Source organism: Emys orbicularis, chromosome 3, assembly GCF_028017835.1.
Source record: "Emys orbicularis isolate rEmyOrb1 chromosome 3, rEmyOrb1.hap1, whole genome shotgun sequence".
Lineage (NCBI taxonomy): Eukaryota > Metazoa > Chordata > Testudines > Emydidae > Emys > Emys orbicularis.
Genome location: NC_088685.1, coordinates 107004599 through 107022655, shown reverse-complemented (window position 1 = coordinate 107022655; position 18057 = coordinate 107004599). Strand labels below are relative to the sequence as shown.

Sequence of the window (18057 nt, the reverse complement as noted above, 5' to 3'; positions counted from 1 at the left end):
TGGGGTGAGTGAGTCCTCTGTCCATAAATCCATCTCCAGGAACTTATTATAACATTCTTTACCGCTGAGTAGCTTCAAATAGCCCTCACCTTAGGAATTTTCCTTTCTTCTTCCCCCAAGATGTGGAATTTTCCCCCTAAATTGCTGTAATCTGAAGCCCAGGATGGGCGATAGTTAGTCCTGGACCACTGACCGGTTTGAGAGCTGATAATCAGTGACCCTGTGTAGGTTTAGAAGTGGGAGCTTTCTACCGCTGGAAAAGGTGAATTTCTTTGCTTTCCAATGGGATGAACAATATTTGAATCTACCCCAGGAATGTCCTGAAATATCAGACTGTGATGATATTTATGTATAGACAAGCTACCTTAGGTCACTTTTAAAGGTGTATTAAAAGTATTAGTTCTAATATTCTTCTCCTTCAGACAGGGCCAGCTCCAGGGTTTTTGCCACCCTGAGCGGCGGGGGAAAAAAAAAAAAGTGATCGCGATCGGCGGCGGTAGGTCCACCGCACCGCTTTCTTCTTCGGCGGCACTTTGGCGGCAGGTCCTTCCTTCCAAGAGGGACCAAGGGACACACCGCCGAATTGCCGCTGAAGACCCGGATGTGCCGCCCCTTCCCCTTGGCTGCCCCAGGCACCTGCTTGCTGCGCTGGTGTCTGGAGCCGGCCCTGCCTTCAGAGGTCTATAAATTTGGACTCATGATACTAAGGGAATCTAGTTGTCCCAGTGGGGAGAGAGCAAAAATGGTCTCAAAATAATTAAAAACTCTCAATTCAAGAGTGTTTATTTTATGATACATAACTGATAGAATGTGTGTTGGTGTGATGTGGTGTGGTGTAACATAATATCGACACTTGGCTGGGGTGAACCACTCAACTTATTTGTGACTTCCCTGCTTGTGACTAGCATGGCTGTCCTATTTTCATGACAACAAAACGGTTACACCATCAGTGTAGTATGCCTACACTACACTAAATAGAAAGAAATACTACTGATTGTCCTGTGTGTTGTGTGCCTGGACTGTACTGTCTGACTAATTTGGGGACAGGCACTGAGTTTTTCTCTGGTTTTGTAGTTTAATACCATACTGAACATACTGAGAGCTCTCACTAAATGAGAATAGATCATTGCTCTGTCTCCCTTATTTTGTCTGTTGAGCTTTTAGTTGCTGAGAGGAGCATACTGAGGTATCAGCCTCAATTGTAGATTATTGCCATCGTGGGCTTCTTTCCTTTCAATTAATTTGTAAATGTACACAATGTGTGCTTAGCTTGTGCATGTTCTTTATATCAGATTCTAGTTCTGGTCCTATGACCACCAGCTTCCAGTCTTCGCGCGCGTGTGTGTGTGTAAGTGCAGTTGAGAATTTAACAGCAAATTTCTTTTTTCTATATTTTCTGTATACTTTTAGTGCAGGGGGCAGTTCATGATAGAAGTATGTTTAAACAATCTCAGTTTTTAAACACCTCTAATACATTACAGATATGTGACTACTACTGAATCTTTAAATGACATTGGAAAGTAAGAATACAGCTCATAACTTTTGATTTTTAAAAAAAAATATCATTCACTAATTCCTCTGAGCCATGGCCATTATGAGATTTTTCGAGATTGTCATTTAAATGCCCCCCACCTTTTTTTTTTGTGAGGTGATGTTAAGGTAGATAAAATTATAGACTTGAGTATAAAACTTGGCAATATGATGGGTGAAGTAGTATAAATAATGTTGAGTTTATTGTTAAATTATTTGCTTTTTCCTCGTTCATTCATAGCTATGAAAAGAGAAGCAGTGAGAGGCTCAAACATAACTAACCTAAGAGCAGCCAATAGGTTCAAACTGTTTTTAATTAATCATAATATTTAACGCTTAAGGAGCTTTTTAATTCCAGGCATCTTAAAGTGCTTAATTATGTTGAAGTAAGCATTATTATCCCCATTTTACAGGGGAACTGGGACATAGAAGTCAAGTGATTTCTCCAAGATCACAAAGCAAGTCAGTGGTAAAGCTAATTACCTGCCTGTGCATAAAAGAATATTAAACACTGTCTCACTCTTTGGTTCAATAGCTCAGGAGGGTCTGTTCTCTAATACACAGTAGTAGAAATGCTGATGATACATCCAGGAAAGAATAGGCAGACTTGTACATAGTGATTTCATTAGAGATGCCACTGTTACTGTAGCTATAACATTATGTATATTATGACTTATAAACCAGAATTTTGTTGTTCTCTCTGTGGGAGGAAAAAATGAAATCATATTGTGCTGGATGCTTGTGTGAAAAGCTCTGCGTGTGTGTGTTGATAATCACATTTCCTCTAGCTAAAAGCCAAAGAATCATTTTTACAACCAGCTAGTAGTGTGAAAAATGTTTGGCCTATTCCAGAGAAATAAAGAGGGAAGGAAGTACCCTTTCCTAACATAAAAGATGGAAGGACATAAACCTTTCCTATAAATATGAGAATAGCGATAACAGGTTAATTAACTGACACTTTTTTTGTCAGACTATTGCCTTACTGATATTGTAAATCAGATCCGCCAATAAATCAGTCTTTTCTATCCAAATCCTTGCTCTTTTACCTCTCTAATTCAATGTCAGTTCTGTAACTTTTTCCTAAATGTTAGCTTTCGTTATCTTGGTGGCATTTGTAATTGCCTCACTTGATGTGGTGTCATAACTTTAGATACAGATTTTTAAAACCTGACCTCCTGCTTTGCACCTAAAGTTTGCAGATGAAAATAAGTGGGGGTGCAACTTTGTGCTCACAATTCTGTGTGGGCACAACCAGCGATATTTAAAGCTTGCATACACACAGCAGTTGTACACATTTAACTTAAATCAGCTTAGTTAAACTGGTGCAACTTTTGTGTTTGAACCATATCTGTTCAAAAAAAGGTTATTTCAGTTTAGCTTGCATCTGTAAATGTATTAATTCATGCTCCATTGCTATAAGTCAGGTCAGGGCCGGCTGCAGGGTTTTGGCCGCCCCAAGCAGCCAAACAAAAAAAATAAAATAAAAAAAATCCGCGATTGCGATCTGCAGCGGCAATTCGGCGGGAGGTCCTTCGCTCCCAGCGAGAGTCAGGGACCGTCCGCCGAATTGCCGCCGAACAGTTGGACGTGGCTGCCTCAAGCACCTGCTTGGTAAGCTGGTGCCTGGAGCCGGCCCTGCGTCAGGTTTAAACCAATGTAAGTGTGTCCCCACACAAAGATTATACAGATTATAACTAAACAGTATAAAACTACACCTTTAGTTATATTGATACCACTCTGTGGGTAGAACAGGGCTTGGAGGTCTAACAGGCAGAGACGTCGGTACATATGACATCATTGATGCCCACAGAATTGCCAGAACTAAAAGAGAGACTGGGTGAGGACTTTGTAAAAGGAGCTAGGGTCTGGTTGCCTCATCCACTTTCCTTATGCACTTTACAAAAGCCGCCACCACAGCTGACACTAATTGGCACACTTAACAGAGAAAGGACAAAGAATGACAATACAGTTACAGAAGTAAACTCAGTCATCCTCAGAATTGATCTCTCAGGGTAGGCCACGGTTAAAACATATTAACAAAGAAGTGTAGTGATATTTTCGCTGCCTGTGGTATGTCTTTCTTGTATATAAATAGAAGACTTCAGTTTTCAGGACTTTTACGCCAACTCCTACAACAAGTACTAAATGCATTTTTTTTAAAGTAGCTGCTATGCTGATTTGGTCCGAACAAGATCTTCCCTTGCTTCTCTTGTCTTGTCCTTTTCTAATCTTTAGGTTCTGGATGGTGGGTGCACCTGTATAGATTCTCTGCTTAGGTTAATTTGCATTTCCTTTGTCTGTGTGCTTTTATCCCGTTTATTGTGTGGGTGTCTCTACATTTTAAACAGATGCATAGCAGCTATTTTCATTTTTAAGAACTAAGGGTATACAGGTCAAACTTGGGCATATTTAGACAGTGTTGTGTAGAAGAAATGAAATACTGTTTAGAAGTCCAGAGTTGTAGTTACAAACAGGCTTCTATATATTTGGAACAACAACAACAAAAATGTTGTTCCCCTTTTCTTCTAATTATTTCATCAGTTTTTTTTTTCTCTTTTCCTGTCCATTGCATGATGAAGGTAGCACAAAAGATCAGTAGAGAAATAAGGATTCCAAACCTCAAAGCAGCTGTAGCACTAAGCAAAGCAAGAAAAAGGCCTGAGTGTGATTATGCCAACCAAGCTATTCATTCTAGTTAATGAGTTTGGGGCTGGTGGGAGGATTTTTTTGTATTTTACTATAAATAAATGTTTTGCTAGCATATATTTCCTTCCTCATTTCATTCAGTCTCACAGTGCAGAAGTAAAGACAGATGATCAAAGTAAAGAGCAAATTAAGTCTTCATCACTCATCTTGACTTTAAGGGTCTGTTTGCTGATCTCATTAGAGTTCTAGACTGCTCTCTGTAAGTCAAGCAGCAAGTTCAACAGGCAAAATTCAACAGCTTTTGCATTTTAAATACTAGTCTTAACGTGGTTTTTTGGGGGGTGGGGGTAGTGAGTGAGTGTGTGTGTGAGAGAGAAATGGGAGAAGGATATATAAATGTTGTACTCCTAAAAATAAGCAGGAAGCATGAGTGGAGAACAGTATAATATTTTTACTTGCATGGATGGTTCTAATTGTGCAAACGGAAGCTAAGCACTTACAGTACCTAAACCTATAATTATCTCCTTGTTAGATTGCATTATTTAGAAAGTAAACTTGTGTGTTTGTTTTTTCTAGGTTCAAGAAGGCGTTTGAGTCGGAGCCAACATTGCAATCGGGAATTAATTATGCAGTACTCCTACTGGCAGCTGGACACCAGTTTGATACTTCTTTTGAGCTACGGAAAGTTGGTAATTAATAGCTTGCTGATTCACAGGCAAATCAAATCCATGATCTCTCCCCACCCCCCACTATTATAGGGGAAACAATCTAATGGATGTATTCAGAGTACTTTGATAGTGAGTAATTGAACACTTCAACTGCCTTTCTTATTAAAAAGGTTTGGCATCGAGCCTCTCTGGTGATCCTGAGTTTAGCGCTCTGGTGGAGACCTGGTTCAGTTCTCTGGGCCCTATCTCTTGCTGCCTGGGTAGCAGAGGGTATAGTGGCCTCATCACCTGCTCACTTTGCAGTTGACCTAGGAATTAATTTGCTAGTCCCTGAAGGAGCATGTTACTACCAGTGTTCGAGGTAAATCACTGTGATACAGGACAGTGGGGACAATGAACTGAAAGTCATCCTAGCAATGGGGAAAATATGCCTTTGACTTCCAGCGGGGTAGGATGGGAGAGAAGAGATTCAATTTCTATTTGCCTTTTGTGCATTGGTTTAGTTGTATATGCCACTTTGTTGCCTTATGCTATGATCTTGTAAGATCTAAGGAGATATGCAAAGTCAAGGCTAGCCAATAGTACTTGCATATATATTACAATATAGTCTCTGTAGGTGACAGTCTTCCCTGTCAATCTGTTTAATCAGAGCTACTTTATCAGGATCTGGATAATATAAACATCCTATTGGGACATGTGGCCAGGGACTCACTTTCAAATCCATATTAATGGAACACTCTTGACACATCATTCTAGATAATAAGGTTGGTAGAAAGTGACATTTGATATGATGGAGGCCATTAAATTGTTCTATATTAATTTCTAAAACATATATAACTATAAAATTGTTTCACATAATATGGCATTCCATTTTATACATGCATTTAAAGTGCCAGTGAAATTCATGCATAGAGAAAAGGATGTTTATACATCTGTTATACAATCTGTTATAAAACTTTTTTTTCCATTTGTACTTCCTAAGACACATGCAAACACATGCGAAAATACCATTTTTGTTACTAGGGCTATTTCTTTCTCCACAGAATGTTGCTGAATATTGCTGTAGTGAATCAGTATTCCAGCTAGGCATCAGATGGTGGGGATTTCTTAAAGATGCAACATAAACCCATGAACCTACTCACTTTTGGTCATTGCATCTCTGATGGTACTTTTCAGAGTTAATTCCACTGTCACAAGAAAGTGCCAACCTGCATAATTGCTATTTTCCTATCTAAAAAGCCTCCCTTAGTTTCAAGTGGAGGTTACTCTTAATTAGAGCTGTTCAAAAATCTGCCAGTGGAATATTTTTCCATCGGAAAAAATGCTGATTTGACAAAATTCAAATGTTTTGAATATATTGTCCAAATGTTGATGGGACATTGTTGAAATATTTAATTTCAACAAGATCAGATTGTTTTGTTTTTGAATTCACTGGACTTTTCTGTTAAAATTATAATGTAAAAGTCAAAACAAAGTAAAAATGGAATGTTTTGTCCTTATTGAAAAGAAATATTTTAGAATATTTAATTTAACAAAAAATTCCAAGATATTTTGACTTTTCATCTCAATTTGAGATGAAATTTAAAAAAAAAAATTTTTTGGAACTTCCCATTAGAGGGAAATTCCATTTTTCAGCCATCTCTAGTGGCCTTGGCCAGACATACTCTGCTGTTCTTCACACAGAGACTAACTTGTACAGGTAGAAGAGTGCTCTTTTTAAGAGAGACAACCCCACCTCCCAGCTCAGTATCGGCAACAATAGTATTTTAGAGAAGGGGAGAGTGGGAACAGGGATATTATAGAGACAAGGTGGGTGAGGTAGTATCTGTTATCTTCTATATTTTAAAGATATTTTAAAAAGATATTACCTCACCCATCTTGTCTCTCTACTGTTTTGGGACTAAGACGGCTAGAATAACACTGCATACAGTATAGGGATATTATGCTGATGTATTTTTAAGATGATGACATTTTGGAGGGTGAAGAATAGATGGGGATGGCTGTTGGGTTGTTTTGTGGCATGTGGGGATTTGAGGTATTGATTTGGTGTGGTGCACTGTTTAGGGATACCCCAGCTGTTTAGTTTCTTCAGGCATTTTGCCCTCCTGTGACAGTGAGAGCCACTATCAGATTGTCACATGTGGTTGTCTCAACTCATGGCTCTCCATACTCTGGATTAGATTTTGGGTTGGATTTTTTTATCCATAGCATTGATACAATGCCATCACCTCCTACTCTGAAGTCTGAGTTCTTATGTCCATGACTGTGTGGGAGGCAGAGAAAAAATACTGCAGATTTTCACTCAGCACTTCTGTTTTGGGTTGTGGACAGCCTGGTTAATATGAGCTACGTTTACTGAGTGATTTATTTGAGTCTCTCCTATTATAAGGCCATTTCTTGATGCACAGACATTTCCACTCTAATCAGTTGGTTTTGGACCAAACTGCCTGCATTCCAGGGAGTTAGGGCAATATCTCAAAGGCACAAATGCTAGGCCCTCTCTTCTTAAGTTTTGGCCAGTGTCGCTCACTGACTGTGTTTGGAGAATTTCATAGGACACCCTGACTTTGGATCCTTGATGCTCATGGTTGGTGAAGATCAATAGGGAAGAACTACACTATCTGCTCGTGGAGTTTGTCAACATCTTCTTTGAAGAGGGCAAGGTGTTCATCACTTTTAAGAAAGCATTTGTTCAGCCTCTGCTTAAAAACTTTGGTTCCTGCAGTCTTTCCTGTTACCCACCTGTGTCTATTCTTCTGTGTGTCATTAAGATTACTGAAAATGCTGTGACGCATCATCTTCCACAGATAACAATGTCTTCTCTTTTATTCTGTTTTATATAGGTTCAAACACTATTCTCGTCATTGTAGTATCTGGGCACCTTCCAGTAGCACATTAAGCAATGTGACTAACATCTGTCATACATTTTTGTTCCCTCATCCTCTCCCCAGTGGGAGAGGTGTGGACAGTGGAGTATCTTGTTTTGGTAGGATTATAGTGTTTTGTTTTTAAATGTATAGTAACTCCTCACTTAACGTTGTAGTTATGTTCCTGAAAAATGCGACTTTAAGTGAAACGACGTTAAGCGAATCCAATTTCTCCATAAGAATTAATGTAAATGGGGGTGGGTTAGGTTCCAGGGAATTTTTTTTTTGCCAGACAAAAGACATTATATACATTTTAAACAAGCAATTTAATACAGGTATAAGTTTTTTAAACAATTTTAAAGAAACAATTTAATACTACAGTCATCACTGCTGAGTATGAAGCTTGGTTGAGGTGGTGGAGTCAGAGAGTGGAAGAGGATGGATTGTCCGGCTGCTCCTCTTGCTGTTCTTGCAAACACAGACACTGACTTTGCCGGGGGCAGGGGGCTCAAGCCTTGGCCCATCCACTCCACCCCTTCCCCAAGCCCCCACCCTTGACCCGCCAGAACTGCAAACCAGCTGATTGTCCCAGGCAGGAGGCGGGGGGGAGGGGCGGGGGGCGGAAGGGAGGAGGAGCCTGTGCGCCACATCCTCACTCCTCTCCCCCCGCCTCCTGCCTGGGGCAATCATCTGGCTTGCGGCGTTTAGGAGGCAGGAGGGAGGGGGAGCCTGCGCGCCGAGTCCTCGCTCCTCCCCCCTCTCTTCTGCCTCCTAAACGCTTGCTGCGGGCAGGGGGCGGGGGGAGGAGGGGGAAGGTGCTGATCCGTGGGATCTGCTGGCAGGTGGGAGGCGCTGGGGGGCTTAGGGAGGCTGCCAGCTGTGGAGAAAGCAGGCAGCCAAACAACGCAACAGTGGAGCATTGCACAACTTTAAATGAGCATGTTCCCTAATTGATTAACAACGAAACAACGTTAACTGGGACGACTTTAAGTGAGGAGTTACTGTATATGTTGCTATGTATATATGTTAGAGAAGACAAAGTTCAAAAAATGTGATTTCAACTTGAAGCTTCTGACTTCCTTGACACTTGTCAGCCAGGCTTCCAAGCTGGGTACGGCACACAGTCCCCTTGTTGCATTGGTCAGTAATCTCCTGGAGACAGATAAAGATCAGGTGTCCTTGCTGATACTATCAGAGCTCTCAGCTGCCTTCAATGCCAAAGAGGTGTTAATTTGCCCTCAGACTGTAGCAGGACTGGATAGGCTTCAGGGCACGTCTTCACTACCCGCCGGATCGGCGGGTAGCAATCAGTCTATCGGGGATCGACTTATCGCGTCTAGTGAAGACGCGATAAAATCGATCCCTGATCGCTCTGCCGTCGACTCCAGAAATCCACCGCGGCAAGAGGCGGCAGCGGAGTCGACGGCGGCGCGGCAGCAGTCGACTTGCTGCCGTCCTCACAGCCAGGTAAGTCGACCTAAAATACGCCACTTCAGCTACGCTATTCACGTAGCTGAAGTAGCGTATCTTAGGTCGACCCCCCGCTGTAGTGTAGACCTAGCCTCAGATTGCTTTATTCTTTTCTTTTGGAGTGAACCCAAGGGAATGATGCTGGGAAATTGTTCTGCCCCAAGAGCTCTTTCATGTGGATGGTCTTTGCTGTCAACCTTTTTATGCATATATGAGACCAATAGGAGAGTTAGTCAGAGATGTGTTGAAGTGCTTTCTATATGCTGATGACACCCAAATTTATGTCTGCAGCCTGTATAGCCCAAAGAATGTCTGTTTCACTGTCTGGGGGAGATTGGGGCATACATGAGAGCAAGTTTATTGAGAATCAGTTCAGATGAGACTGAGATGATAATGGTAGTTTGGGGGAAGCAACTGCAGGATATAGCAAAATTATATCCGCTATTTTGATGGTGTGTTTTCTATTACCAGAATTCACAACTTGGGGATCTGATTACATTCCCAGTTAGTTTTAGTCGCTCAAAAAGCTGCAGTGACCAGAACTGCTTTTTTCCCAATCTGTATTAGATCAGAAAGTTGCTTTCTAAAGTTTTCAGTCTATAATTGTGGAAGAATAAGTGTTAATGATGAAATGGTCTTATGGAGAATTTTTGTGAGTCTCTTTCACACTTGCTATATTCTGATTTGTAGTTTTTTAATTGCTTTGAATCACAAAATTTAAAGACTTTTGAGTCTAAAACACAAAAATGGGCTTTGCAAGGATGCTGATAATGTTTCTCTGCAAGTTATGTGATTTGCATACTCAGATGATGCAGCTGTTGCAAATTATTTAGCCATCTTTGATCTTGCAAAGCAGTTCATTTTATTAATGAGAACACTGCCTTCTTTTTCTTATGCATATAGAATCACAGACAAAAACTGCTTATGATAAATATCTTATTTTCCATACAAGCTGCAAACAAATTCCTGACATTGTAAATATAATTTCTGACCTGGCATTAATAGGCTCTACATTTTTGCTGATTATTTTTTAAAGCTAATAACTTTTTAACAATGAACTGTGGAAAATATGCCTTTTGTACACACATTGGTAAGCTTGTCCTTCACGTAAAGAAAACATTGTCTTGAGTTTAAAAGTTTAGTAAGTGTAAAAGAACATGCACTTGAGTAAAGATGATGAAATCAAAATAATCCCTGCTGTGCATATAAGAGAAATGATGGAAATAGATAATGGCCCTGAGACTGAAATTCACAGGAATGCAATTATCCTTCATTATTAATTTTTTTGTTTACAGAAAATACATATCAATATTACACTGCCATATTTAAGAGCATCACTAAAAGAGAGCACATTATTCTAGTTTGACTGAGGCAAAAGTGTGAATAAATTCATAAGCTTTCAGCATGTCCTAAACATCGATAAATTGGAGGACCTTGAAGGAGATCATTTTTTCCCTTTTCTGTGCTGCTGGGACAGTTCATAGTTTGGGGCCTGGAACCCATGTGGAGCTAATATAGGGCCTGTTTAGATACTCCATACAAGAAAACGTCCCATTTTAATCAGTTTTCTTGCACAATGAATACTGAGTTAGACCCACAGGATGAAATCAAGAATTTGTCATATTGTAAACTCTTTGGGATGGGGCTGTGTGTGTGTGTGTACAGTACCTGTCACAATGGGGCCTAGATTCCTGATTAGGGCCTTGAGGTGCTACTGTAATAGAAATGAATAATAGTGGCAAACAGTGTACCAGACCACTGTACATTACAACATTAATAGAACTGACATAAAAATATCATGTTCCTCTGAAGTAACGGAGGCCCCAAGATGTATTACAAAGAAAGGTTACAAAATCTATTGTTAATAGAAATATTTTCATTTTAGGGAAAAAAATGTTTAATTCAAAAAGAAAACAGGTAGTTTTTGGTTTGGATTTAAACATTATTCTGCACTACTCAAACATGGCAACATCTTGTTAGTAAGAGAGTTCAAAATCCTAAAGACAGACAGATACAATGAGTGAAAATTGAGTGTATTTTTTTAAAATGTAAAAATGTTTATATTGTCTAGCATCAGCGATATGCAAAAAGTAAACAGCATAAGAAACGTAAATTAGATTGACAGTAATGTTTGCAGTTTAATAATATAGGTCTCGACAGGAGTATCGCAGGAAGCAGAAACAAAGTTATTTGGCAAGCTATGTAGTGGAGTTGAAGAGAGGACAAATTTCACTATAGTTGCAGGATTTCCACTGGAAACATTGAGTCTTTGGAGCAAGGACAGAGAAAGAAAATATGGGTGGGAGAGCAAGGGTTGGAGGACTGGTATAATGGCTCGAGTGTTGGAAAAAGGGAGGGAGCAATTGTAGTGGGGAAAGGTGGTCTTAACACAGACAATGGAGTTAGAAGCTTTGTCTTCACTAGGAAAAAAAGGTGTGTCCTCACCAAGTGTTTTGCTGAAACGTAGTAACTAACAGGAGGTAAAATCCAAGTGACGACAAGGCAATTTGCAGTTTTTGCATGAGTTAATAGGTCCAGGTAAACCCAAGGCTCTCCCACAATCTCTAGTGTTTGCAGAAGGGGGCACATAAATACTAATGGATGTCTTTTCTTGGGGTAGGACTCACTGCCAAACAAAAGATGCTCACTGCAGGAAGAATCCCACTGGATCATCTCTGCACCCTGCATGGGACCTTGTCTATAAAGGTAAGTTTGGGGCTTTAAACTTGAGGCCTGTAACTCAAAAAAACATAATAGGTGCAGTTTTTCGCATCTGTTAAGTTTTTAAAGTTACATTATGTATTTTAAGGCCCCAAATTTACCTTTACAGATGAGGTCCATGCAGGGACATAGACAATCCAGCTGTGACTTTGTCCCTACAGTGATGTCCTGATGTTCCTTTCCTGAAGGGCCGATAGGAAGGGAAAAAGAGGTACCTTTAGTACTCATGAAGCTTTGAAGGGTTTAAAAACAATATGGTACATGTAATTTCCATCTGAATAATCACAGTGGAAAGTCTAAATTGCTTTTAATAAAGCTCCTTTTAATGATTTCTTTGTTTTACAGATATTTTTTATCAGAGTGTAGCCTTACTGTTTAGTAATTTTCCTTTAGTGTTCAAAGGAGCTTGGTCTCTGTGGGTATGTTTGGGGTGTGTGGGGGGGAAGGTGGGAGAGAGTAGTGTGTTTTATTGTTTTTCTGTTAATGCCCTTCATTATCAATTTGCTATCCCAAAATGGAAACCTACATAATGTTTAGAGCTTCATTTTATGTATTTGTATTCCTGGACATACAGTAACTTGAGCAGTGAAAAAGTTACAAATCAGAGAATTGTTAACCTCTATACTGGCCTGCAAAACCACCTTACCATTAAATTGTATTCTTCTCACTACAGGGGTAAAGATCAGTAGCCTGCTTGGTAAAAAGGGGAATTTGGAGAAGCTGCAGAGTTATTGGGAAGTCGGATTTTTCTTGGGCGCCAGTGTCCTGGCCAATGACCACCTAAGAGTGATCCAGGCTTCAGAAAAGCTATTTAAGCTAAAGGCACCAGCATGGTAAGGGAATGTATATATGATATTTTGAAAACCTCTATATGTTAAAAAAGCTGTTAATTTAGCTACTTGAACTTGTCACACATAGCATTGTATTTCAACTGTTGTGATCTTTAAGCAACCTTCATACTTACTACTTTTAATAATTAAAAAAAAGACTCAAACGATACTTGGAGGTATCTTTTCCTCTGAAAACGGTGTGCATGTATCAAGAAGGGAATATAACATTTTAAAAACTGATGAATGTGCCTTTCTGAGTGTAAGATCAGGTCAATGTGTAATTTGTTTTGTTTTCCTTCACATATTTAAAACCACTTGGTATAAAGTAGGCCAACAACATTCAAATTGTAAAGGCAAACAGGAGCTGGTCAAGAATGGATGTTCAGAGAATTTAAATCTTATTGTTACAGGGGAGAAATACGTACGTAATGCAAATTAAATCAAGGAATTTCAAGAGTTGAGACAGCTGCAAGATCTAATAATGCTTCCAACTCCCTGGAGAGACTTCTTCCTACAGCTGATTTTCCCCCCCCCAATTCCCTTAATGACTAATTTCTGGAATTATCAGGGTGTCAGAACAGTAAGATTGTACTCAAATTTATCTCAGAGAAAGCCTTTCTGTGGTTACTAACACATTTAGTTAGGTGGTGTCTTGACCCTGTACAAGTGGACAGAGGGAGGTAAGGTTCACCTTTTCATCTTCCTTCCCTTTATGTCCTTGTTCAGGGCCCAGACACATTATGGCCCGTTAGCTCAGAGAGCACAGTGACTACTTAGGGCTAGCACACTGCTAGTTCAAGCCTGTCCCAAGAGTGGGGAAGGGGTGGAGCTATGCAACACATTCTAATCCCCACCGCACCACCCAGCATAGCTGCCCAGGTGCAGGCAGAAGGAGGTACTGCACCTTCTCAAAGGTGATAGAGGAGCCTTGTTGATACACCTCCTCATCACTCCAACATGGGACTGTCCCTGGAAGGGCCCTTGTATTGCCCCATATGTATCATTATCACAAGCTTAGGCCTGGTCTACACTGGAGAGGGATCGATCTAAGTTACGCAACTTCAGCTACGGTAATACCGTAGCTGAAGTCGACGTACTTAGATCTACTTACCGCGGTGTCTTCACTGTGGTAAGTCAACGGCTGACATTCCCCTGTCGACTCCGCTTGCGCTTCTCGCTCCGGTGGAGTACCAGAGTCGACGGGAGAACGCTTGGGTGTCGATTTATTGCATCTAGACTAGTAAGTGTGCTTTTCTAGACTAGATGCGCTAAATCGACCCCTGCTGGATCGGTCGCTGCCCGTCGATCCAGCACATAATGTAGACATGCCCATATAAACTGCCCTTAAAAGAAAACCAAAGTTCCATAATAGCTAAATGGTGGTGACTTTTTCTTTAAGGTTATGCGATTGGGGGCCCCATCTTCCTTGGCTGTGCATATTCTATTGCTGTAGTGCTTGTAACACAGCTTTGGGTGGGAGTTTTGAGAGAAGGGTCAAAATGGTGTATACAGGTCATTTGTGGATATGCAATTAATTCATTAATCAGTGATGACGTAATCATAAAATTATATTTGTATGTTTTCCATTTAATGGTGAAAGAGACCAGTATTATGTAAGGCTCAGTAAGTATGCCTTAGGAAGCAAAACACAAAAGAGAGAGCTATAGATTGCAGTTAGAAGAGACATTCTGTATTCCAGCACAGCTGTTATCTTTTCCACAATATTCTTGAAGGCTGCCTGGCAGTGTCATTGTTAATGCGAAGGCCCTGAATCCAGAAACATCGCATTTTAAGGACCTACGCTAAATAATCAATCAGAGCAGATGCAGTGTAGAGGACACAATGACACAGAAGGTTAATGCAATGAATTTGCACCGGCGTTACAATTTGAAGTTAGTCACAATTGAAATGAGTTTGATGTGGATTCAGCTTAGTCCCCGGGCAGGAGATTTAGCTACATCACAAAACTATCACAATTCAGGATAACTGACATACTCAGGATGGAATGGCCCAGAATTTAGGAATGTTTCAGGTTAATTATGTCACTGCCACAGATATCTGGTTCTAAAACAAGGAATCTATTAATTAAAAGCAATCCTAGATAATCAGAATCTGACTGGCTGTCTTGGCATCTTGATGTTGAATTTTTAAAGTCTGATTAAAGATACAAAAATGATTATTTGCAAACTGTATTAAATTTACTGCCTGTATGTGCTTTGCTGTTTGTAGGTACCTCAAGTCTATTGTAGAAACTATTTTGATATATCAGCATTTTAAGAAATTGAATCCAGAACAACATGTTGCCAAACAGGAACTTGTGGACTTTTGGATGGACTTCCTAGTTGAAGCCACAAAGACAGATGTGTCTGTAGTTAGATTTCCAGTAAGTGTGCTTTTTATTAACTGTCTCACTTCTAATTGTATTCATTTCCTTTTTGTCACATAGCATTGTTAATAAAAATATCACTTGTTCAGAACTTTTCAGGCAATAAACCATGCTCCCAGAAGAAATATATTTGATCTGCGTAGCGCAGTGGTTTTAGTTGATTAAATTCTGTGACAATGGGGTTGCTTGGTCTGTTTTATAGGAAATCGGCAAGGGAAAAGCCAACGTAGAATTTTATAATTTAGGCTATCTATAATGTTCCAATCAGTGCCAAACGACAACAGATTAATTAAATTACACATTGAGGAAAGGAGTTTTTCTTTCTCTGTCTTATCAGTTGTTAGCAACACATTGTTAGGCTTAGCATATCTGACTCACAATTTATTTCACTTAATGATGTCCACTTGTGCACTGTTTTAGGGACCATAAGTGAGCCTAGACAGCCAGTACCATACTGTTTATAGTATTAGACAGTAATCCACAACCATGCTACATTACATGCATTCAGTTATTTCCTAGAAAAATAATTATGAACCCTGCTAGTAATATATTGCTCAATTGCTTTATGCTGAATGGCTACTTTATGCCCAGCTAGAGGATGCAGGATATATGCAATAAAAAGATCCTCACTACCACTGTTTCCTGTATGCTGTGTATCGAGGAAAACTTGTATTTTAGACACTTTGATGTGGTCGCTTTTGGCAAATACTGCTCTTTTATTATTTTTAAATGGCAACCAATGTTGTTACCCAAATTCCTGAGAAGTGCAAATTGGCTGTTTTGTACAGCTCTGCAGGCTGCTGGGGATTGGACACAATGTGTAGGTGGTACAATCAATCCCAGGGAAAACTGCACTTTGTAATGCTCAAGAACAACTGCTCCAGACAGCAAGTAGTGACAATGGCAGGCTCTGCAGGGAATCCTGTTCTGTCTTTTTTCTGCAAGGAAGGGTTGTGACATGGCCAGGTTTGAGTGAGTTAAAGCAAGAAAATATGCAAATTACTCTTGGCTTCATAACGGACACCCAGGGGAAACCACATCCCTTTCTTATTCTTACTTATCACATGACATAATGAAACATTGAAAACAGGATCTGCCTTCCAGAACTGTCTCAGCCAAACACTCTTATTTTCTTAAAATTAAAATTGAGAAGATCTGGTCAATAACACAATGCAGCCAAAGGTGAAATGCTGTACCCATACTTGTTCATGTGACTATACTACTGTCACCCAGTAACAGGCCTCTTCTCACTTACAGTCTGAAAAATGTACATGTACAAGCAAAACAGATTGTGCATTGCATACTCTGGAGAAAGGGCAACAAAAGAGGAGAAATGGAAAGGCACTATGGAATTTTTTGTCAAAGGTTTATAAATAAATGGTATTTATAAAAAAAAAATTGAAACTCATTTGTAACACTGCTTCTGTGTAACAATCTTTAGCGCAGATTGCCAATAGGGTCTGGATCTAGGAACTTCAGTACCAATGCACCGGCCTCTACCAATTGAACATACAAACTAACTCCACAACTGGCAGCTGCAGAAAGCTGTTATCCTCTGACTAGACACTGGAGGAAGACATGACACACTTTACAAGAATGTTACATATGTAGAAAAATACAGATACTAAAATTCTGCTGCACGCATTTCTTTACAAACTTAAGGCCCAATTCCGAGATGCTGAAGGCCAGTTTTTTAAAGATGCAGACAGGTGCCTAGTGGGATTTTCAAAAGCACCTAACTTCCATCTGTAGGCATCGACATACCTTTAAAATCTGGCCCTGAGCTGCTATTGTCACATAGCCAAGTCATCTGTGGGCGGTAAGGCCTAGTGGTTGAAATGAGAGTTCAGCCTATTGGTTAGAGCTGGGTATAGGGTGGTCAGAGTCCAAGAATGAGCTGAGGGTCAGTGCCGGAGGGACAGAAGCTGAATGCCAAAGCCAGAGGGTAAACAGGAGTCATAGGCCAGAGGCGAAGCTGAGGATCAGAACTGGAGAGACAGAAGCCAAATGTGAGAGCTGGAGGGTCAACGAGAGTCATAAGCCAGAGGCAGAGCCAGGGAATCGAAGCCAGAAATCAGAAGCTGGAGGGGAACAGGGGCTGGATCAGGCAGGGACTGGAACAAGGGCAGGTGGAGGGGTTGAGCAGCCACTGATGTGCTGTGGGGGCTAAGCTTATAAGCAGGGCTGCTAAACCAGCAGCCAATCAGGGGTTGTGACCACTCTGCCAGCTCCATCTGGGTTCATTGGTTGCCTAGCAGCAGTTAGTCTGGGAGCAGACCAGGAGCTGGTCCTAGTTGCTCTGGCCCCTGCTAGTTAGCTGGCAGCTGTGGAGTGCCACCAACTACTATTGACACCTATAGAAGTATATGGAGTGTAGATCTTGAACCATTGGGAATTTCCAATAATTTCTATTTGGGTGGTTTTAAAAATATTTTAAGCAACTAAGAGAATTCTTGATGGTCTCCAAGACCTGGACATGAGAGGGTTAATCTGACCCTGACCTTTTATAGCTCTGCCCCAGAGTTTGTGAATGCTGAGCTGAAGGTAGTGGCTTTTATCTCTGCTTCTCCAGTCTAGTCACACAGAGCCCTGCGATATCACTTTCTTGCAGACACAGCTTACAAATTTTGGAAATCAATAAGTTTAGTATTTATTTACAAAAGCAGTTTAAAAATTCTTCTTTAAAAGTAAAGCATAGAAATCACTTGCAAAAAAACACAATACATTGATAAATGCTGATTTTAAGGTATGTGGGAAGGGGGTTTGGAGGCAGGTGTTTTAGGTACAAGAATTAATTTATGCTGTTCTCTAACTTGATTTCCTTTCTATTTAAATAAATATCTTGACATATTTTCACAGTTTTTTGGGGAAATATTTTATAATATCAATTCAGAATAAATGGAAATGCAGTAACCTTTCCCCCCAATTAAATACAAACA

At 40.2% G+C, this 18057-nt stretch overlaps 1 protein-coding gene across 1 annotated transcript in view; it reads left to right on the top strand.

Annotated features, from left to right (window-relative positions):
* MAP3K5 (mitogen-activated protein kinase kinase kinase 5) overlaps positions 1–18057 on the top strand; it is a 154317-nt gene that overhangs the window by 81698 nt on the left and 54562 nt on the right. The window contains exons 8-10 of the mRNA XM_065400534.1: positions 4753–4865; positions 12576–12735; positions 14962–15115. Of these exons, the coding sequence (XP_065256606.1) occupies positions 4753–4865; positions 12576–12735; positions 14962–15115 (427 nt within the window). The remainder of the gene's footprint in view (positions 1–4752; positions 4866–12575; positions 12736–14961; positions 15116–18057) is intronic.